Below are 24,434 nucleotides of genomic sequence, written 5' to 3' on the forward strand. Positions count from 1 at the left end.
GGATAGGCCGGACCGTGCAGTCGCACTGGAGCTCTTGAGCACCGAGCCTGCCCAACCTTACCCGGTTGAATGCTCCCGGTCGCCCTGCCAGTGCGGCGAGGTGGAATAGCCCGCACTGGGCTATGCAGGCGAACCGGGGACACCGTGCGCAAGGCTGGTGCCATGTAAGCCGGCCCAAGGAGATGCACTGGAGACCAGATGCGTAGAGCCGGCTTCATGGCACTTGGCTTGATGCTTACTCTAGCCCGGCCGATACGAGGAGCTGGTATGTACCGCACCGGGCTATGCACCCGCACTGGAGACACCGTGCGCTCCACAGCATAACACGGTGCCTGCCCGGTCTCTCGAGCCCTATCTGGTGCAAACACAGAGACAGGAACAATCACCCACAAACACACAGTGAAACCCAGGCTACCTAAGTATGATTCTCAATCAGAGACAATTAATGACACCTGCCTCTGATTGAGAACCATACTAGGCCGAAACATAGAAATACCCAAATCATAGAAAAACAAACATAGACTGCCCATCCCAACTCACGCACTGACCATACTAAATAATGACAAAACAAAGGAAATAAAGGTCGGAACGTGACAGACAGGGAATTTATACTAGGATTAAATGTCAGAAATGGTAAAAACTGAGTTTAAATGTAATTGGCTAAGGTGTATGTAAACTTCCAACTTCAACTGTACTTGCCAGTACCGATAGATGTCACGACTCCCACCGAAGGTGGCTCCTCTTCCTGTTTGGGCGGCGCTCGGCGGTCGTTTCGTCGCTGGTCTACTAGCTGCCACCCATCCCCCTTTCCTTTTCTGTTTGTTTTGTCTTATTGGTTGCACCTGTCTCTTCTTTTGTTTTTTGATTCAGTACTATTTAAGCCTGTTAGGCCCGCCTGTTTTTGTGCGGGCTTGTTTTCTGTTAGTCAGGTTGTGCGTGTAGTGTTCCTGTCCATTGTGCCCTGTGTTGGGTTGGACATTTTGTGATTTTTTTTGCCTGTTGTTTTTGGCGTTCGCATTGGAAACCGAAATAAAGTCCGGTTTTCCCCGTTCCTCTGCTCTCTGCGTTTCACTCTGCACCCACCACTCCAGGCGTTGTGACAATAGACTAGGAATGCTTGTAAATTAAATGATTTTGGGATGAAAGCGTTCACACCGCATTTACAGCACAACATGCCACATTTAAGCAAACATAAATACTCTGTGTACCTTCCTGGCCTCAAAGTTTTTCTAAATTTAGTTAAACTACTGTTCAGTGAAGACTCTCTCCTTGAAGGTCCCACCTAGAGCCTTAAATTCAGAATAAATAAATAAAGGGCTGAATAAGGGTATGGTCCCACCCAACCCCTAATTTTCCTTGAGATCAACACCATGTGTGTTGTCAGTATTCAGTGAGCTCTGGTGAAGATTATGTCTTATACAGTAGATAGACTGGCCTTGAATCTGACTGACTCAGGGGGATGGAAAACCACAGAACACCCAGGTCGAACCTCTCAGTTGTGACATCATTCCCCCTTCCACCTCACACAGTGGGCACTCTTCTCCTGAACAAGTCTATGTGGAATGATATCAGCAACATTATTCTTAACTACATTGTTAAGAGCAGTATTATACACAATTCACACGCAACAGACCTTTTCTACATGACCCTCAAGAACAAGTTAGAGTAGGCCTAATCAAGTCCAAGACATATACTTCACATGAACAAATCTAAAAATGTACTTTAATACAAAAATGTATATGATATTATAATACACTAAAAAACACTAACACGTTAAGATTGGTCTCTGTCACTGATAGTCGTACATAATACAATTAAAATAGTTTTAGTACAGTCATGGCCATATGTATTGCTGTCAATTTCAACACATTTTCTGGTATGTAGCCCCCTCACAGGAATGACCACACACACACATTAACCAACCACACAAGTGCCGGTCTGCACACCGTTCTTCCCTTTCACACGTTCACAAGTAGGATCTATTCAAAAACCACAGACATCCTCAACACCTGGCATGCCTGGAATACCACCCAAATGGCGTCTGTATGGCTCCTCTGCAGACCAGATGACGTCATAAGATATTCACTTAAAATGTTCAAGTCTTTACTCTATTCCGGACGCACAAAAAAACATACAAATCTGCGTCTGAAAATGACAAAATGACAACATGGTATTGTTCTTTTGTTCTTCATCAGTGTTTCAAAAGTCAAGGTACTAAGTCACTCTCGGAGGTGTGCTAATATGAACTGTACTTACCTCACGCATTCACCATAACACAAAAGTCAGTATAGGCTTACACATCAATATTTACATGGTAAGGTAAGAAGCCAAACTTTTTCACTCTGAATTAATAGATATTTTCTCCAAATGTGCCGTTTAAATGTATGGAATGGATAAACAAAGTGTTGCGTCGGGAGATGCCATACCGGATCCAGTTGTGTCCAGATAGAGGCTTTCAGCTGGGCCTAATTCCTAAAGACATGGGAGTAAAAACAAAAGTATCTCCGATAATCCTGCAAGACTTCCCATTGTTATCACACTAACCTGACATGAAACGACTGCTGCATCTGATAGAAGATGCCTGGGGGGGGGGGGTAAAATAGGATGTTTAGAGATAACAATATATATATATCTAAAACTAAAAACATTGCATTTGATACGTTCCTTAAGCTCTAAACCTGAAGCTGGTAATGATTTATGTGGACGTTGAGCAAGTTGAGGAAACTAAACTTCTTGGTGTCACCTTAGACTGTAAATTGTTAGTGTCAAGGCACATTGATTTGATTGTTGTATAGATGGTCTGTCTGTGATAAAGAGATGCTCAGCATTTTTAACACCACAGTCGACCAAACAAATCCAGCACACTCTAGTTTGATCTAATCTTGACTATTGCCCAGTGATATGGTCAAGTGGCGCAAAGAAGGTCCTAGAAAAGCTGCAGCTGCTCCAGAACAGAGCAGCAGTTCTTGCCCTTCAATGTACACAGAGGGCTAATGTCAAAAGTATACATTTATGTCTCTCTTGGCTCAAAGTAGAGGAGAGATTGACTGCTTCAACACTTGTTTTTGTGATAAATATGAATGTGTTGAAAACTCAAAATTGTCTGTATAATCAACTTACATATAGCTTGGAGTCCACAGGTCCAGAACAAATTCAAGAAAACGTATAGTATTATATAGAGCCATGATTGCATGGAACTCCCTTCCATCTCATATAGCGCAAGTGAACAGCAAACCTGATTTTAAAAAAAACAAATAAAGTAAGACTTTGTCGGCACAACGCCTCTCCCCCATGTGGCCTAATTCAGAAAGTAAACAAAATTCCAATTCCACATTTTCCTCATTGAAAAGCATTGAAGAGAATTGGAATGGGAATTTCAGTGTACTTCCTGACTTGACTGCAATTGAAATGGAATTGACCCCAACCCTGGTATGAACTGACATGTATGTGTAACTGATGATGCACAAACACGCACTCGACACTTTACACTCATGATATTTTTTGTTGTTGTATTGTTTATTTTTTTATTTACTTGTAGTAGATGTTTTATATGTTGTATATATACACTACCGTCCAAAAGCTTGTGGTCACTTAGAAATATCCTTGTTTTCTTTGAAAACATACATGAAATTAGTTGCAAAATGATAGGAAATATAGTCAAAACGTTGACAAGGTTATAAATAATTATTTTTAATTGAAATAATAATTGTGTCCTTCAAACTGCTTCTGTCAAGGAATCCTCTATTCGCAGCAATTACAGCCTTGCAAACCTTTGCCATTCTAGTTGTCAATTTGTAATCTGAAGTGATTTCACCCCATGCTTCCTGAAGCACCTCCCACAAATTGGATTGACTTGATGGGCACTTCTTACGGTCAAGCTGCTCCCACAACAGTTCAATAGGTTTGAGATCTGGTGACTGTACGGGCCATTTTTTCTGCATCTCACAAATGTTCTTCTTTGTTACTGAATTGAATTGCATTTATTTTTGGCAACAGACATATCCGAACACCTCAAACTTAGATTCATCTGTCCATAACACTTTTTTCCAATCTTCCTCTGTCTACTGTCTGTGTTCTTTTGCCCATCTTAATCTTTTCTTTTTATTGGCTAGTCTGAGATATGGCTTTTTCTTTGGAACTCTGCATAGAAGGCCAGTATCCCTGAGTCGCCTCTTCACTGTTGACTTTGAGACTGGTGTTTGTGGGTACTATTTATTATTATGAAGCTGCCTTGTGAGGTGTATGTTTCTCAAACTAGACACTATAATGTACTTGTCCTCTTGCTCAGTTGTGCACCCGGGCCTCCCACTCCTCTTTCTAGTCTGGTTAGAGCCAGTTTGCGCTGTTATGTGAAGGGAGTAGTACACAGCGTTGTACGAGATCTTCAGTTTCTTGAAAAATTTTCGCATGGAATAGCCTTTATTTCTCAGAACAAGAGTAGACTGATGAGTTTCAGAAGAAACGTCTTTGCTTCTGGACATTTTGAGCCTGTAATCGAAACAACCAATGCTGATGCTCAAGATACTCAACCAGTCTAAAGAAGGCAAGTTTTATTGCTTCTTTAATCAGACAACAGTTTTCAGCTGTGCTAACATAATTGCAAAAGGGTTTTCTAATGATCAATTATCCTTTTAAAATTATAAACTTGGATTAGCTAACACAACGTGCCATTGGACCACAGGCGTGACGGTTGCTGGTAATGGGCCTCTGAACGCCTATGTAGATATTCCAAAAATAAGCCGTTTCCAGCTACAATAGTTATTTACAACATTAACCATGTCTACACTGTATTTCTGATCAATTTGATGTTATTTTAATGGATAAAAAATGTGCTTTTCTCACAAAAACTAGACGTTTCTTAGTGACCCCAAACTTTTGAACAGTAGTGTAATCTGTAATGTCTATGTTAATGTTTTAAATGTATGTACATTTTAAAGTTTGTTATGTGTCGGAGCCCAGGAAGACTAGGTGTTGCCATTGGCGTCAGCTAATGAGGATCTTAGCAAAAATCATCATCAGGCTTGTGACTCTGCAAACTTGTTGGATGCATTTGCAATGTTTTTGGGTGTGTTTCAGATTATGAGTGAGAAAGTAACAGGGGTTTAAAGATCATACCCCCAAGACATGCTAATCTCCCCTGTTATTGGTAATGGTGAGAGGTTAGCATGTCTTGAGGGTATGATATTTGACCTTTGTAACTCTCAATCATCATTATTTACGATTCATTCAGGATTATAAGTAATGGTAGAATCCACATTGACGTAGAAGTGTTTAGAAACATATTCTATTCTTATTTATAATAAAAGTGACTCCAAATGACACAATACATTATTTATCATTAATTTCAGGGCGGCAGGTAGCCTAGTGGTTAGAGCGAATTTGTTCTTAACTGACTTGTCTAGTGAAATAAAGGTTAAATAAATAACAAATATTTTGGGCACAAAATAATCTGAATTAGAACCAAAATGGACTGAAAATGTCACAAGCTTGATGCAGGAATATGGGACCAAATACTACATTTTTGACTACTTTATTTATAAGAATCTTTAAGGGTATCAAAACCTTGACCCCTAACTTTTTGAGAAAAAAACAAAATCTCTTTCTCTGAGCAATTGTATTCAATTGTATTCATTCATTTCCCATTTTTTGAGCATACAAATAGCTTAGTATTTGAACTATTTATTTTACACCGTCATTATTGCTCATCTTTATCAGGGGTGTCAATAATTTTCGATTCCGCTGTATATCAATCAAATTTAACTCATCAATTCTATACATGACTGGTCTAGTATGTGCATGTGATCCATATGGACACTGGACAGATAGGGTATAGGGTTACTGGCCATACACATTGACTCTGTCTGCAGGAAAATCCTCCAATTTCCTGCAGACACAGAACTTCTACCTTCCATTGTAATACCAGGGTATAAACGGCCAGATGACTTGCATTACTTCCCTAGTCTGGAATAAAGAATGATCAGAGAGTCGTCCACACCTGCCAATAGTTAAAGACAGGGGTTCCAACATGGCAGTCATAAGTGATTAGTGGTAGAAAATCAACTCATAAAACACATATATAAACTGGCCTCCAGGTCTTGGCCTTTCACTCTTTTGAAACCTGGTTTTACTGTATGATATTTGTTGGAGCTGTTTACTACAGTGCCTTCAGAAATGATTCATACCCCCTTGACTTATTCCACGTTTGTTGTGTTACAGCCTGAATTCAAAACGTATTAAATTATTTTATTTTTATTACCGATCTACATGCAATATCCATAATAACAAAGTGAAGATATGTTTCTAGAAATGTTAGCAAAATTATTGAAAATGAAATACAGAAATATGTAATTTACATAAGTATTCTCACCCCTGAGTCAATACTTTGTAGAAGCAACCTTTGGCAGAGATTGCAGCTGTTAGTCTTTCTAAATCTCTAAGAGCTTTCCACACCTGGATTGTGCAACATTTGCACATTATTATTATTATTAAAAAAATTCCTCAGGCTCTGTCAAATTGTTCTGCTGAAAGGTGAAGTGGTGGAAAGCAGATTGATCCAGGTTTTCCTCTAGGACTTTGCCTGTGCTAAGCTACATTCGGTTTCTTTTTTATCCTGAAATGATTACAAGCATACCCATAACATGATGCAGCCGCCACTATGCTTGAAAATATGGAGTGGTACTCACTAATGTGTTGTATTGGATTGGCCCCAAACATAACACTTTGTATTCAGGACAAAAAAACTTTGCAAAATTATTTGCAGTATTACTTTATTGCCTTGTTGCAAACAGGATACATGTTTTGGATATTTTTTTCTGTAAAGGCTTCCTTCTGTTCCCTCTGTCAATTAGGTTAGTATTGTGGAGTAACTACAATGTTGATCCATTCTCAGTTTGCTTGCTCTCACGACTTACGTACAGTAACCTAAGCTATCACTCATCGCAAACTTACAGTGCTGAAACAAAAACCCCTCAACACTCAAAACCTAACTGCTTTGCTGTGCCTGCTCTGCTTCGACTTCTCGGACATTGCCTCCATTGTCTGCGAACTAAAAGTTTGAAGTAACAAAATCTACCATCAGACATGTAAGCTCAGACAGGTACATGGGATGTGCTCTTTCAAGGTGGTGTGCACTGTTCCTGGGATGCATCCCAAATGGCACCCTATTCCCTTTATAGTGCCCAGAGCTGGTCAAAAATAGTGCCCTATATAAGGAATGGGGTGGCATTTGGGACGCAACCCTAGTCCTAGCTGGCTGTGAGTGGAGAACTGTGAGGGGCTCTGTGTGCTGGGAGCCCAGGCTCAGGAACGGGGGATCCAGTTGCAGGGAGCTGAATCGGTGCTCTGTTGGGGCTCGGCTGGACACTGTCACTGCGTGTTTGTTGAGGGCGGGTCAATGAGGACAGAGGAATTTCACAGCACACGACTGCAGTAGCAGCAGGGTATGCAGTATCCGAAAGGCCAGCAGATGGCGACATTTCATCTGGATTGATGGTTTCATTTTACCGTCCAAACGCATTGTATGCAGCCGGCAATAGACTCGTATCCGTGTGGACTGGTTAGTACCCAAAACATTCTCCATTCAGGCTGCAAAGGCATCGATTTCCTCCTTAGATAATGTCAAGGCAGATAAAAAACTGGGAAAACCTGCATAATTTCTTTATGAAACACCATTTTCCACCACCATGCTAGTGGCTAATAGTACTCCTGATGTTGCGCCCCGACTCGCATTCCTAGGCATTAGCCACTTTAGCATTGTGATGGAAAATTGTGTTTTATAATGTCTGCATATTTCCTCCTTTTTTTCACCTTCTCTCCAATAAATCTAGTCAAGGAAGAAATCGATGCCTTTGCAGCTTGAATGGAGAATGTTTAGGTTCAAACCGGTCCACGGGGTATAGGAGTGTATTGCCAGCTGCATACAATGCGTTTGGATGGTAAGACTGAAACGACTCAATATCGCCATCTGCCGGCCTTTGGGCTAGGTAGGCAGCAGAGCTCTACTCTGGCTCCGGCTCACAGGCATGAGCGTACATACAGTACTGACTGTAGGTAAGGTGGGCAGGGAGGATAGGCAGCTATATGGCCTGGAACACTAAAAAGTCAGTGAACAGCACAGGATACAATAGAAAATAAATCAAACAAATAATAATAATTTATTCAACTTCTCTAGCGCTGTTCATTACAAATATTATCTCAAAGCACTCGAAAAAGCAAAACAAACACGAATCAAATAATACAGATATATGATAGAGTAGGTCTGGAGTACGATTTTGAGCCCGAGTTTAACGTTTTGGGTGTTTCAAGCCTGCAACAGATGGAGCGACAGTTAAGTTGGAACCAGAGGTAGGAGTTCAACAGGGGAGATGAGCATGTCCTCTGCAGGCAGGCAGCACAGTTCACTCTTCATTGAAGGCATCTCACAGGCACCTCGCCACCCGGCCATTTGACTGTGACTTCTCCGTAGCAATTGACTCTCTGGTTTTGTAGAACAGGATAAGGATGACAGGCAACTTGTAACTTCAGAGGAAATCTCCTGAGCAATGAAATCATCACTGTCAGCTTGTCAGGCATGCATGGTAGTCCTCTTCATTGGGTCGGGAGACCGTAGAAACAACCAAAAATTGTCTGGTGTACTGAAATCAAAATACATTATGTAACTAGCCTGGTACTGCAAGGACTAAGAAGGAATAAGGATATACTTTTTTTGTAGCAGGTATTGCATTTTTTTTTGTTGCTATATCTGTTTCTCTTTTACATTTCCCCTAATGTAAATGTAAATGTGCTGTGTTGGAGAGGAGTGAAACACCAAGGTGGCACCAGGCACCTTGCCCCAGACAAAACAAGTGTGCTGGGTAAACAAACAATCAGCCATCCAGCTGTCTACAGTCTAGACCTGTCACCTGGCCCATAAATAACTGGACAGCTGAAGACTACTCTTACCTATCCAGAGACAAGGCCAACCTCGACTCAGGGGTAGACGTAACATAGTAAATTCAACACTCACCAACACTCACAGTATGATAGGTATGGTATGTATTCATTTGTGCATGTCCATCATCCATTTCACATGATATGTATTACAATTTGTATGTGGTATGAATTGAAATTCGTACAAATTGTTACAATTTGCAAAACGTATGATATGTTACGAATTCTAAATGGTTGTCGCTAATGTTAGCTAGGTGGCTAATGCTAACATTAGCTATGCTAGGGGTTAGGAGTTAAGGTTAGGGTTAAGAATTAGATTCAGGGTTTAAGGTTTAGGGGAAGGGTTAGCTAACATACTAAGCTATGCAAAGTAGCTCAAAAGTAGTAAGTAGTCGCTAGTTTACTAATTAGCTAAAATGCTAAAGTTGTCCGTGATGAGATTCAAACACACAATTTTTGGGTTGCAAGTTATATGCCCAACCAACCACCCTACTTTCGTTTTTGCCTTATTAAGTACCCTTCTGTCTTGTGTAACCATCCCAAACATAACATATACTAATGTGAGTGTAATGGATTTACGTTTACTTTGTTAAGTCTAGTCTATGAGACCAGGCTGACAAGACTGTTTCTGATTAAGTCAGAGGTCTAGGTCATGTATGGCACTAAATTAAATCTGCATACATGGTCTACTTACTAAGGAAAAGTGCAAATGTAGAAGGTTTCCAAGCAAGACACACTTTCCAAAGAAATGTCTCTTCTTCTTTACACCATTCATGTGTGTTACATTTGTTTCCTCCTTCAATATCAGCTGAGGCGAAAGAAGGAGGTGTGTTTCTCTGAGTCCCGAGCAAAGAATTCCCTCACTCACTCCATGATATCTTGTATATTAGAAACGTCGGCGTACAAGGCGGTCACCATACATTCATTTCACCGTGCTCGTATGAGTGTGTAAGAGATTGTACTTCTCCACACAGACATTTACCTGGAGTCGGTTCTTTCGCGCGGAAAAGTAACACTCCGATGGAGCTCTGTGGGTCGAAGTTTCTTCTATGTAAAGAACTCCTGAAGGAAGATAACGGAACGACATTGAGAAAGGAGGAAGACACGTTATTGATCTCTTATTACCGGTGCTTTTTTGGTTCACTTTCGAAGTTTTAAGGACCAGCTGCAATGGAAATGATTTGCGTATGTCTCCTGCCACTCTGGACCGTTGTACAAACTCTCAAGAAAGAATGAAGTAACCGCTATGGAGCCGGACAATGCCCTGTACTCCAAACTCAAAACAGCTGGAGTTGGGGGGTGAGTACAAATTATCCAAACAAAACAGCTCTCCCCTTCATCTCTTATCTATCAGATTGATCAAGATTTAACTAACTTCTGAACATCTGTGCAGCTGTTTTAACTCCAATGCGTTTCCATACATTCCAGAAGAAATGCACGTGCACTTTCTTGAGAGCACACAATAATACAAAGTGGGAATCATGGCTGTGTCAATGAATGAATGTGTGGGCTAGTCTTTTTCCTTACTATTTTCATTTTGGATTTCTCAGCTATGACATAAACACGTTATTTGTCTGAACTAAAAGCCTATATTTTAGAGTAGGGGTTCCCAAACATTTTTACTGAAGCCCCCCTTCCAGCATTGGGGATCTATATTTATGTGGGCACAAGCACTGTTCATGACACAAACTGTTCACACCCCTCTTGTTGGCAGAGAGAACATTTTGCAGGTTTAAAAAGTATTTCCTTTAATTCTACATATTTCGTCATGGGGTGCCGAGAACATTTAGCCTTTTTAAAGCAATTTTTTGTAGCAGTTCTATACATTTTGTCATGTCTAATGTGTATTCATGTGATATTTGAGTGACTCAAATATTACAACAAAATCTAGCTGACATGGGCTAGTTGATCTGGACATTTCTGACAGGTTATAAATAGCTCTATAAGGCAGGGTTTCCCCAACTCGATCCTGGGGCTGATTCAAATAACCAACTCACCATCAAACTCGATCCTGGGGCTGATTCAAATAACCAACTTACCATCCAACTTGGTTCTGGGGGCCCAGAACCGAGTTTGGGAAACCCTGCTCTAAAGGTATGCACTGACGGACATGACACGAGGAAAACTGGTGATGCACTACCCAATTTTGAAAATGCATCCTACTATTACAACTTTCAAGAGTCCGTTGAAAGCCGGAGTTCCTTAAAAAAAATACTGTTGAAGAAAAAGCCCTTTTAATGAAACCATAATAACATGTGTCATGTGTTGAGGAGAGGCATTTTTGGGAGGGTCCGAAAAAGCAGGGTCCGAAAAAAATAGGATTTTTAAAAACGAACTTCATGCAATTCTACGTCATTTGCATGATAAAATACATTAGCTGAATCTTATTTAATACCACACAAATAACCGAAATGAGTGGCTACTCTGACGCTGACAAACTGAGATCAATCTTGAATTCAACAAACAATAGCCCAGGCCAATGAAGCGACAAAGAGATTGTACAATATTAGGAGTTAATGTATGACTTCTACTCACTGTGACGACCGATGCACACGTCTTGGCAATAGCCTATCTCAAGATGAGCTACTTTGAAAAACAGTGCTGCTCTTTGCAAAAAATTGTGTTGTTGATTTAAAAAAAAAGATTTCTATTGGTTCACACGTCTTCTATTTTCAGCAGTAGGCATTTCCAAACTGTATGTTTTTTCCCCAGGGGTTAAGATTTAGGTGTGTTAGGTGTTAGGTGTGTTTTGACAACCATAGAAATATAATCCATAGATGGCAGTTCCTATTCAAGTCAGGCAGCTGTTGCTAGTGTACCCATGAGTTTAATCGTCAAATTGCCAGGATAAGAGGATCCAAAACCCTCCTATGGAATGATTATATGTCTATGGCCACAACCGAACAAGTTGTATATTTGGCAAGCATGCTGGCCAATTTGCGGCCTTCCCGACTGTAGGCAACCAGTACCTGCCAGAATGAAAGGAAAGTGGTGCATTTTCCTGGCATGGTTTAGGTCCACTTGTAGAATCTATGCCAACTCGCATTGAAGCTGTTCTGGCAGCTGGTGGTGGCCAAACACACTTTAAAATCTAATTTATGCTTGATCCGAAAATGTGGTTGGAGGGTCCATATGGAGGGTGTGACGCAATTGCGGAGCCTCCTGAGGCATGCAGAGGCCAAATTGAGCTCCATACAGCATCGCCGTGTGCCTCCCAAATGTTGTAACAATGCGGAGGGCTTCGAATAGCTCTGCATTGACATGATTGGTTGATGGTAGGTGGGGGAGGGAGGTCCTGTATAAACACAAACTCACTTCCTTCACAGCAGCTCTGCCCTGCTCCGGGAAGCGCAAGAAGTATGAATGCCCTGACTTCTGCAGAGGCCGTATCAGCGTAAACGCTGCACGGCCACTGCTGACGTCAGATTGACCGTGCAGCGCCTTTCAGACACTATGTTGGTGTTTCCTTTATTTTGGCAGTTACATTTCTGTGCTGGTGATAAAATGTAATCCACAGTAATTTTTCTGAAACTATTGATCCTCTGTGGCTAAATTATGCTCTTTGGTATAATTTGAACATTGAGAACGGGCTCCTGTGGTTGTATAAAAAATATATAATTAAAAAAAAGAATGTGATTTATTTGATTTTATGTTTTGCCTCATGGGCCCCCTGTGTACTTGTGCCTGCCCCTGACTCAGACAATTGCCCAGTCACATTGATTTATTATGCAGTTTATTTAAAACCTTTTATCCACAGTTACCCACGTGTGCCCCTACCTCCTCTCCCCCCGCATCTGATGATTAGCAGAGCAGCAGCAGGCTGTACAATCATTGAGAGCGGGCTCCTGAAACATCTTGTGGGTTTTTTCTACCTCTTGGGCCCAGGGGCTTCAGGCCCTGGAAGGCCCTGCATTAAACCGGCCCTGCTTGCAGAAACATTGTTAGAGAAAAGTGTTCTGGATTCCAGTAGAGCTGGTGGCTATATACTATCAATAATTATTACAGTTATTAATGATAGCGATAACACATTTTGGATTTCAGACGGTGCATTGCTATGTCTAAGTAAGATACAACTTCCAATTAAAACATTTACTTTTGAAAGTATAAGCATTCCCCTTTTATAAACTCTGCCAATGGACTTGAAGTTGCACTCTGCTGCTTATGCAGTTGTGCACTGCTGCCAAATGAACGCTGTGGGAGTGAGTTGCTGGGATGGTTTAGAGCAGGGATGGGAAACTTTGATGACGATGGGGGCCACAAAAAATCTGAACTCATCATAATGGGCCAAAGTTGCTCGTGAGGTCTGCGTACCCATAAACACACACATTGTGAGTAAAAGTGGCACCCCTCAAGCAGAGAGACATTTTTTAGGTTTTAGAGGGGTTTTTTGTGTATTTTTGTTGTTTTGAATTTTACCCCTTTTTCTCCCAAATTTCGTGGTATCCAATTGTTTAAGTATCTACTATCTTGACTCATCGCTACAACTCCCGTGCGGGCTTGGGAGAGATGCACTGCTTCTTAAAACACAGCAAGCATCCAACCCGGAAGCCAGCCGCACTGGTTAGCACGCACTGCACCCAGCCCGCCACAGGAGTCACTGGTGCGCGATGAGACAAGGACATCCCTACCGGCCAAGCCCTCCCTAACCCGGACGACACTAGGCCAATTGTGCATCGCCCCACGGACCTCCCGGTCGCGGCCAGTTACGACAGAGCCTGGGCGCAAACCCAGAGTCTCTGATGGCACAGCTGGCATTGCAGTACAGCGCCCTTAACCACTGCGCCACCTGGGAAGCCCCGTTTTAGAGTTATTTTTTAAGTTTGCTGCAATTCTTCACATTTTGCCATGGTGCAGAGAGGAAAATCAGCTGTTTTCCAACTCATTTCCTGCAATTCTACACATTTTGCCATGAGATGGAGAGAAATCTTTGCAGTTTTTAATATGATATCTGAGTGAAACTGACTATCAAAATCGATGTGGGCAACCCGACCGGTAATTCGACCATGATAAGAAGTTTAGATAGCTGGCCGTTAAACTAATTTAGCAATTAGATTTTATTTTGCTGACATTGGCTAAGTGACTGACAAAACAAGAGAAAATCTGCTGATGCACAATCACATTTCTAAATTGCACATTGTGCATTATACTATTGTAACTCGCAACAGTAAATTGAGACTAGGGCTGTGCGGTGACCGTCTTACCGCCACACCGGCGGTCACGAGTCATGAAGGCAGTCAAAGTCCACATGACCGTTTAGTCATGGTAATTAGGCTTCTCCAAGCTCTGATGGTGCTGCTGGTCATTAGTAGCCTACCAAACCTGCTAACTGCCTCATACTCAGCATTCTATTGTCCCTCTAATCACTCCGACATCAATGCAAATGTATTCAAAAACCTAATCAAACACTTCATGAAAGCCCATGAGCTCATGTTGTGCAACATTTCTACAGGCTATGCAATTGCGGGAGAAAACAGAGTGATGGCCACTAATAAAAATAGGAGGAGCCCATCATCTTTCTATAGGCTAGGCCTACTCTATTTATTTCTCATCTTTCCTAATATTAAGCACATTGCTTATATTTACAACAGAAGTATAGACTACCTGGCTGGCATGAAAATAAACCACGGGGGAAATGCGTCCTCCATTCGCTTTTAAGTGACGTATTTTTTCTCGTTGCCCCTAGTTCGATACAGGTGCATGATAATGGTTCATTCTAAATCAAAACAAATGTCACACATATATTATTATGTATAGACAAGATTAAATCAAGATTAGTTTGATTGGTGACAATATTAGCCTATCATTTGAGAATGATATATTATCACTTGTGAATGATGCCCAGCATAAGAAACAATGCCTTTTCTTACGACTTGTTCGAATCATAGTTGCACACCTCATGTAGACTAGCCCATAGGCCTATATGTTTCAATAAGGTTTGTATGCAACTAAAGTTGCCAAATAACTTATTAAAATGAAGCACATTAGTCCGCTTTACAAAGGGTGTAGTGCCTACCTGTTATATATAAGCAGAGTGTGAGTTCCAAGTTTGGGGAAGATAATTTGACTATAAAATGCACCTTTATAATACAAACATTACATACATAATTGCATTCGCGGTCACTTTTGATAATGCTGTTTTCCGCTAATGGAACATTCGCGCTTGTAGCCTACTACCATGTGCGCATTGCTGCGCTTATAATTTGAAGAAATAGCCTAATAGTTTATCAACATTTTAGCTAAACGTTCTGATCTGTTGCTTCAGCCACATTGCATAAAAACGTTTTGGGGATTCTAGTGGTTGTATTAATTTGTGATCGCATTCCACAACTGTCTCAGACTATGTTTGGAATATTTATTGATTTTACAGAATATAATAGATCGGCTTTTGTACTATGGGGGATAGTAGATTGACATAGGCTAGTGCTTTTGCTGTTCGCTAGGCCTACGCATCTTTACATTTACATTTACATTTAAGTAATTTAGCAGACGCTCTTATCCAGAGCGACTTACAAATTGGTGCATTCACCTTATGACATCCAGTGGAACAGCCTCTTTACAATAGTGCATCTAAATCTTTTAAGGGGGGTGAGAAGGATTACTTTATCCTATCCTAGGTATTCCTTAAAGAGGTGGGGTTTCAGGTGTCTCCGGAAGGTGGTGATTGACTCCGCTGTCCTGGCGTCGTGAGGGAGTTTGTTCCACCATTGGGGAGCCAGAGCAGCGAACAGTTTTGACTGGGCTGAGCGGGAACTGTACTTCCTCAGTGGTAGGGAGGCGAGCAGGCCAGAGGTGGATGAACGCAGTGCCCTTGTTTGGGTGTAGGGCCTGATCAGAGCCTGGAGGTACTGAGGTGCCGTTCCCCTCACAGCTCCGTAGGCAAGCACCATGGTCTTGTAGCGGATGCGAGCTTCAACTGGAAGCCAGTGGCTTGTTGTTGGCTGACGAAAAGTAAATGTGGACAGTTCTTCCAATATCTTCAATATGCACCTCGGAATTGCATAAGGACACGCGCAATTGCGTCCTGGATGTGTCTGTTTTAACTTGTAGTCTGTGACAAAGACCCAATCACGTGACGGAGAGCGGCGTGAGTGAGAGACAATTTGGATTGCGCAGAACACTCAGGGAGAAGCGCACAACGCAGCACTCCGGGTCGCAAAAGGCATGTATTTTTTTTAGAGTGCATTACAGCCACAAAGGGGATTCCACCGTGAAATTCGAGGCATTATCAAGTGCTTGTCAAATTGTGAATGAGATACTTTTTGAGTGTGTACAGGCTGTGCAAAAAAAACTAAGCAGAGCTCATGCCTTTCAAGCGACTTTTTTCAAGTCATCATTAGAGTCTCATCATGCAGTCTTGACATGTATAAAAATTGAATCATATAGCCCAACGCTTGTAGAACGACTAAAGTTACACAAATAACTCTAAATTAAGGATATAGGAGTACCTATTTATTTGTTAACCGCTCAACGCAGAATAGCCGCATTTGTGCACTCCCTCAAATCGTTTGGAGAAAATATCTATATTTTATTCAGCTTTTTTCAATTATATTCTTCATACTATAAAATAATATAACATCAATCCACGGATTTATAAGCAAATCTTATCTGCTAAATTAACTAGTGTAGCCCACTGCCATTTGGCATTGCCACATCGGGACCTAACATAAGGACAACTCAGAATATGCTATTCTGTTCTTCTGAAATAGACTACATTTTCTTCATATCATGCTTCTTTCGACCGGTCTAAAATAAATAATGAATTTATTGTGAAGGTGTAGGCTATATTACATGGATGTATTATACTTTTTAAAAGGGCTTGTAATGCTATGTGTGAATCCAGGAGATGCTAAATGTGTTTATGTTAGTTAACGGTCAATTACTGTGAGACCGAAAGTTATTTGCTTGAAGGCTGACGAAATTTCGTGACTGCCACATCCCTAGTTGAGACCCTGATGGAGTTCGTAAAATAAATCACAAAACAATGTATTCTTAAATCTCACTCTGCTGATTGGCTAGTTCAGTGGGTGGGTGGGGGAATACACAATTCATCAATGCATTATAAGCTCAGCAAAAAATAGAAACTCCCCTTTTCAGGACCCTGTCTTTCAAAGATAATTCGTAAAAATCCAAATAACTTCACAGATCTTCATTGTAAAGGGTTTAAATACTGTTTCCCATGCTTGTTCAATGAACCATAAACAATTAATGAACATGCACCTGTGCACTTACAGACGGTAGGCAATTACGGTCACCGTTATGAAAACTTAGGACACTAAAGAGGCCTTTCTACTGACTCTGAAAAACACAAAGAGAAAGATTCCCAGGGTCCCCTGAACGCGCCTTAAGCATGTTGCAAGGAGGCATAAGGACTGCAGATGTGGACATACTGTGAGATGCCTAAGACAGCACTACAGGGAGATAGGACGGACAGCTGATTGTCCTCGCAGTGGCAGATCACGTGTAACAATACCTGCATAGGATCGGTACATCCGAACATCACACCTGCGGGCAGGTACAGGATGGCAACAGCAACTGCCCGAGTTACACCGGGAACGCACAATCCCTCCATCAGTGCTCAGACTGTCCTCAATAGGCTGAGAAAGGCTGGACTGAGGGCTTGTAGGCCTGTTGTAAACAACGTCGCCTATGGGCACAAACCCACCGTTGCTGGACCAAACAGGACTGGCAAAAGGTGCTCTTCACGGACGAGTTTTGTCTTACCAGGAGTGATGGTCGAATTTGCGTTTATCGTCGAAGGAATGAGCGTTACACCGAGGGCTGTACTCTGGAGCGGGATCGATTTGGAGGTGGAGGGTCCGTCATGGTGTCACAGCATCATCGGACTGAGCTTGTTGTCATTGCAGGCAATCTCAATGCTGTGTGGTCCAGGGAAGACATCCTCCTCCCTCATGTGCAGGCTCATCATGACATGACCATACTGACAATGCCACCAGCCATACTGTTTGTTCTGTGCGTGATTTCCTGCAAGACAGGAATGTCAGTGTTCTGCCATGGCAAGCGAAGAGCCCAGATCTCAATCCCACTGAGCACATCTGGGACCTGTTGGATCAGAGGGTGAAGGCTAGGGCCATTCCCCCCAGAAATGTCCAGGAACTTTCAGGTGCCTTGGTGGAAGAGTGGGGTAACATCTCACAGCAAGAACTGGCAAATCTGGTGCAGTCCATGAGGAGGAGATGCACTGCAGTACCTAATGCAGCTGGTGGCCACACCAGATACTGACTCTTACTTTTGATTTTGACCCCCGCTTTATTCAGGGACACATTAATCCATTTCTGTTAGTCACTTGTCTGTGGAACTTGATCAGTTTATGTCTCAGTTGTTGAATCTTGTTATGTTCATTCAAACAAACACAGTTGACAGTGAGAGGACATTTATTTTTTTGCTGAGTTTATTACATTCAAACTAGTTGTCGTTACAACTCAGAAAACCTCGATGCCTTATATGCTTTTCTGCAAATATAAATGTTGAATGTAGTGTTAAAATATTGAATGAGGCAAAGGTGCAGAAAGCTGAGGATGTAGAAGTGACTACAGAGGTAGTACGTGTAATAAGCCTGTGGTCACTTGGTGACTTTCTGCTGGAGTAGCACTCAGTGTCTCCCTGCCTCCCTGGCTGCCTGGCTGGAATCTCCAGGCCTGCAGGTCATTGAGAGGCCTCACTCTGTAAGAGGAAACCGCAGAAGTCAATGAGTTTTTCAGATTGTGGACAAGTAGATGTGCCGTAACCACATACTGTAAAGCATTCTCATCCAGCTCAAGTACTCATTGCTGGTGAATACTGCATTGCTGGCGAAACCAAATACAGGCATAACATGCACTTTTACACTTTGGTCTTGATGGATTCCAACACTTATCCAGGCTAACATCCAGGCTGAAAACTACTCAGTGATATTCCCAGTCCATCATTGAGACTCATCCTTTGGCCACATCCACTTTCCTTATCTTAAGTTTGAAGTACGTAGTCATGGTACTGAAAAACAAACTCACAGGATAATACAACCTCGTTATGTATGTGACGTCACTGTCGGACTCTGAACTGGAAGTGCTGACTGATGATTTAGTGAGTTGAGTTTCTTAGTGTTGATGTTTCCAGATGTTTGTCTCCCCCTGCCCTTTTCTTAATTTTCCCCTTATCTTTGCTTCCCTGATTTCTAAGAAACATAGGCAGGGGTAATGCAATACAAGCCATTGGAGGCCTTAGTCAGAGGCTGTGTCACAAAAATACTTTTTCAAAATGTTGTTACATTACAGCCTTAATCTAAAATTAAGTAAATCGTTTTTTTGCCCTCATCCATCTACACTCAATACCCTAAAAAGAGAAAGCAAAGTAGTATTTTTGCAAATGTATTAAAGAAAATGAAATATCAAATTTGCGTAAGTATTCAGAGCATTTACTCAGTACTTTATTGAAGCACCTTTGGCAGTGATTACAGCCTCAAGTCTTCTTGGGTATGACGCTACAAGTTTGGCACACCTGTATTTGGGTAGTTTCTCCCATTCTTCTATGCAAATCCTCTCAAGCTCTGTCAGGTTGGATGGGGACCATCACTGCACAGCAAGTTTCAGGTCTCTCCAGAGATGATCGATCAGGTTCAAGTCTGGCCTCTGGCTGGGCCACTCAAGGACATTCAGAGACTTGTCCCGAAGCCACTCCTACATTGTCTTCCCTGTGTGCTTAGGGTCATTGTCCAGTTGGTAGGTGAACCTTCGCTCCAGTCTGAGGTCCTGAGTGCTCTGCAGCAGATTTTCATCAATGATCTCTCTGTACTTTGCTTTGTTCATCTTTACCTTAAACCTGACTAGTCTCCCAGTCCCTGCCTCTGAAAAACACCCCCACAGCATTATGCTGCCACCACCATGCTTCACCTTAGGCATGTTGCCAGGTTTCCTCCAGACGTGGCGCTTGGCATTCAGGCCAAAAAGTTCAATCTTGGAATCTTGTTTCTCATGGTCTGAGAGTCTTTTAAGTGCCTTTTGGCAAACTCCAAGTGGGCTGTCATGTGCCTTTTTCTGAGGAGTGGCCTCCATCTAACCACTCTACCATAAAGAACTGATTGGTGGAGTGCTGCAGAGATGGTTGTCCTTCTGGAAGGTTTTCCCATCTCGACAGAGGAACTCTGGAGCTCTGTTAGAGTGACCATCGGGTTCTTGGTCACCTCCCTGACTAAGGCCCTTCTCCTGCAATTCCTCGGTTTTCCCGGGCGGGTCTTGGTGGTTTCAAACTTCTTCCATTTAAAAATGATGGAGGCCACTGTGGTCTTGAGAATCTTCAATACTGCAGACATTTTTTGGTATCCTTCACCAGATCTGTGCCTCAACACAATCCTGTCTCGGAGCTCTAAGTTAAAATCTTACGACCTCTTGGCTTGGTTTTTGCTCTAACATGCAATTGTCAGCTGTTGGGCCGACAGGTAATGTCCAATCAACTGAATTTCCCACAGTTGGACTCCAATCAAGTTGTAGAAGTTTTCAAGGATGATCAATGGAAACAGGATACACCTGAGCTCAATTTTGAGTTTGATAGTAAAGGGTCTGAATACCTATGTAAATAAGGTTTTTCTGTTGTTGTTTTTTTATAAATGTGCAAAATGACTAAAAATCTGTTTTTGCTTTGTCATTATGGGGTATTGTGTGTAGATTGATGAGGAAAAAAGTTAATTTAATCCATTTTAGAGTAAGGTTATAACGTAACAAAATGTGGAAAAAGTCAAGGGGTCTGAATACTTTCCGAATGCACTGTAGTACACTACTTCTGACCAGAGCCCTATGTATTCTGATCAAAAGTATTGCACTATATAGGGAATAGGGGCTCAGATGCAAAGCAGTCAGAGGGAGACTAAGGGGGAGCAGTACTCACCTAGCCCCCCCTGTAGGTCAGATTATCTGCCATGTGGATAGGAAAGTTCCCCAGTGACTTGAACCAGCTGGATGGGCTTTGGGTAGAAGCAGTACTTCTGATGCTGGTGCTGCTTATGCTGCTGCCTCCATGGGTATACATGGCATACTATACATGACATCTGACTAGGAGCAATAATGTCATAAACCACATATTTACTACTTAGAAACTAAGGATGAAATGAGTGCAGAAATGAATTTTTAAACCTTCTACAAGCCCTGTTATAACCTATACTCGATGGCAGTGGTGTAAAGTATTTAATTAAAAATAATTATTTTGTTGTGGTATCTGTACTTTACATTGCTGTTTATATTTTTGACAACTTTTACTTTTACTCCACTAAATTCCTAAAGAAAATAATGTACTTTTTACTCCATAGATTTTCCCTGATACCCAAAAGTACTCGCTACATTTTAAATGCTTAGCAGGACAGGACAATTGTCTAATTCACGCACTTATCAAGAGAACATCCCTGGTTATCCCTACTGCCTCTGATCAGGCAGACTCACTAAACACAAATGCTTCATTTGTAAATTGTGTCTGAGTGTTGAACTGTGTCCCTGGCTGTCCTTATATTTAAAAAACAAGAAAATTGTGTCGTCTGGTTTGACATTTTAAATTATTCATACTTTTACTTTTAATACTTAAGTATATTTAAAACCAAATACTTTTAGACTTTTACTCAAGTAGCATTTTACTTTGTGACTTTCACTTTTACTTGTGTCATTTTCTTTTAAGGTATCTTTACTTTTTCTCAAGTATGAAAATTAAGTACTTTTTCCATCACTTCCCTATGGATGAGTGTGTGTAACCATATTCTCTCTCTACCCCACAGGAGAACTCTGATACTCTGGACTATTCTCTATTGTACCTGTTTCCTGGGGCTAGCTCAAGCACACCCTGAAGGTGAGGTTTCATTATTTCATTCTGAAGTAAGGATTCAAAAATCCAATCATGTATTTTTATTGAGTTTTATTATAGCTGTACAGCAGAACATCGTATTGCATATTGTCAGTGTCAAATTGGTACAGCCTAGTAAAAACACACCTGGAAAGTGCTGGGGCAAAACGTGTATTATATACAATAATGTAAAGGGGTGAAATGTGGACTGTAAAATGTATCATAACCCAGCTGAAACAGCTTTACTTCATTCAATCCTTCCAAACATAAGTCCTTTATCATTTAACGTGTTTCGTGAAGTTGAGGATGATCTATCTATCTATCTATCTATCTATCTATCTATCTCTATCTATCTATCTATCTATCTATCTATCTATCTATCTATCTATCTATCTATCTATCTATCTATCTATCTATCTATCTGTCTGTCTGTCTGTCTGTCTGTCTGTCTGTCTGTCTGTCTGTCTGTCTGTCTGTCTGTCTAGAGGCTCAGCTGAAGCATGTTTATTCTGAGAGAGGCAACAATCCTTTCTCCAACAGTAGTTGCTATCTCCTTTACTTCTTTCCGGTGTGGACGTGAAGAGATTGTGGAGACAAAATGCTCTCTGTTCTATTTCTATTGTGGGAGATGTGTACTGAAGATTCTACGGGGATTGCATCTTCTGAATCTTCTGATATCCTTCCCTCTTCTGTCTCTGATGCAACGGCTGCGTTTACTGTGGAACTCTGCCAAGATGTTCTAATAAAGGATGTTTGTGAAGATCTGGATGTAATAGGGTCAAACCTAGAGTTTTGGCATTCACTGTCCCCCTTCCTATAACAGACTACTTACTCCTATTATGTTATTACATTTCATCTTGTATCTAGCAGACTGTAAAATAATCTCTCGGAACCATTATACAGATAATTGTAAGCTACAGTATCATGGGATATTCTGCTGATGAAGTAAGTTTTTGTTCTTGTCTTCAAGTTCAGCTTCAGTTTGATGTCCTTTCCATGTGTAGGGAGGTCTGTCCAGTGATCATGCCCTCCCTGCCTCCCACTTGCCTGCACATAGAAATGTCACAAATGCCACCCTACTCCCTATATAGTGCACCACTACGGGTCCTGGTCAAAAGTAGTGCTTCAAATAGGGAATAGGTTGTCATTTGGGACGCTGCATAATGTACAGCCCACCCCCTTCCTTCCCCCCTAACATGACTTATGGCTCAACAGCCCTTAAGAATCATAGCTGCAGTGTCTGTACTGTTCTGTATTTCCTCTCTATTGTAGCACTATAATTCAACTCAGTGTTTAGTTGACTGTTGCCCACATTTGTTTTGCATTAGCCAAGGGGAAGTTGTACTTTCACATCTGAAGCCATGTACTGTAGTCTTTATGTGGGTCACGAAGAGGATTAATCGTTTCAACCACCTTACTTCAACCTGGTGCAGAGAGTTAAACATTTTGTTTGGGAGACAGATACAGAGATGGGGAGATTGATGAGAAAGATATATCACAGAAAGTGATTGGCATAAACAGCAGTCAAACTACTCCCTCCAGGGACAATGTGTGGTGTAGGGGCGGCAGCGCTACCTCTAGACCAAGCTGGAGAAACAGGGGGTTATTTTAATGCTGATCTAAGAAGTTTTAAACACCAGATTCAGACTTTATTGGCCTCAAACAGCATGGTACAACGACTGTACCTGGTGGTAACCAGATGGCTTATTACGGTACCATATTTCAGCTACATTACTCCATGTTAGACAGAGATGAAGGAGAAATGATTTGTATAAAGCAATACACCATTTAGAGGACTGGCCACCCCACATAGCCTGGTTCCTCTCTAGGTTTCTTCCTAGGTTTTGGCCTTTCTAGGGAGTTTTTCCTAGTCACCGTGCTTCTACACCTGCATTGCTTGCTGTTTGGGGGTTTTAGGCTGGGTTTCTGTACAGCACTTTGAGATATCAGCTGATGTTCGAAGGGCAATATAAATAAAATTTTATTTTATTTGATTTGAAAATTTGATTTACTGTAGGTGAGCCATACACCGTTAAAAGTGTTTTGTAACACTACAACTCGTGGCAACTGAGCTGCCGCCAATGTTAAGGAGACAAAACCTTAACTTTGTTAGTTGTTAAAACTCATAATCCTGAAATGTTCTGCAACATGACATGGTGTTGTAACACCACTTAATCAAGAGTTGTGCAATACCTTGCCAGAGATTGGGAAAGCTACTGGAAAATGTTGAAAACACTATTATTTGTGTTTCAAATCCTGTCCAGTGCAGAATTACATACCTTCTTCTGGAGTTTTCAAATACTGTAAATGGGAGTCCCTTCTCTTATTTCGTATTCCCCGCTCTTATATGGTGTGTCACACCGTGTGTGTTGATAGACTCCTCATTGGTAACACCAAAAGGTCAACGGTTAAGTATTATTCTCAAATAAAAGACACCAGAAAAGATCGCTTTATGAAAATGCAAATGAATAAGATTGTCCAGGATAATAAGACCTGATTTTAAAGCATCAAATGCTTTATTTCTTCTGTGGCAAATTATCCAATGACAACAAAACATTAACAGGTCTTTCACATGGTATATTGATAAAGTAAGACAGTTCTAAGATCTGTAAGATATTTATCATGTTCTTCAAAATCAAGAGAATATGACAGTGGAGACTGCTGATGGGAGGACGGCTCAAAATAGTGGC

General features: G+C 41.4%; 1 protein-coding gene across 1 annotated transcript in view; it reads left to right on the top strand.

The window, feature by feature from the left end:
- The first annotated feature begins 9,065 nt into the window (after positions 1-9,065).
- LOC118393514 (collagen alpha-1(XXVII) chain B) overlaps positions 9,066-24,434 on the top strand; it is a 135,963-nt gene continuing 120,594 nt past the window's right edge. The window contains exons 1-2 of the mRNA XM_052461826.1: positions 9,066-10,227; positions 21,680-21,750. Coding sequence (XP_052317786.1) covers positions 10,175-10,227; positions 21,680-21,750 — 124 coding nt within the window. The 5' untranslated portion in view covers positions 9,066-10,174. The remainder of the gene's footprint in view (positions 10,228-21,679; positions 21,751-24,434) is intronic.

The sequence above is a fragment of the Oncorhynchus keta genome, chromosome 14, assembly GCF_023373465.1.
Source record: "Oncorhynchus keta strain PuntledgeMale-10-30-2019 chromosome 14, Oket_V2, whole genome shotgun sequence".
Taxonomy (NCBI): Eukaryota; Metazoa; Chordata; class Actinopteri; order Salmoniformes; family Salmonidae; genus Oncorhynchus; species Oncorhynchus keta.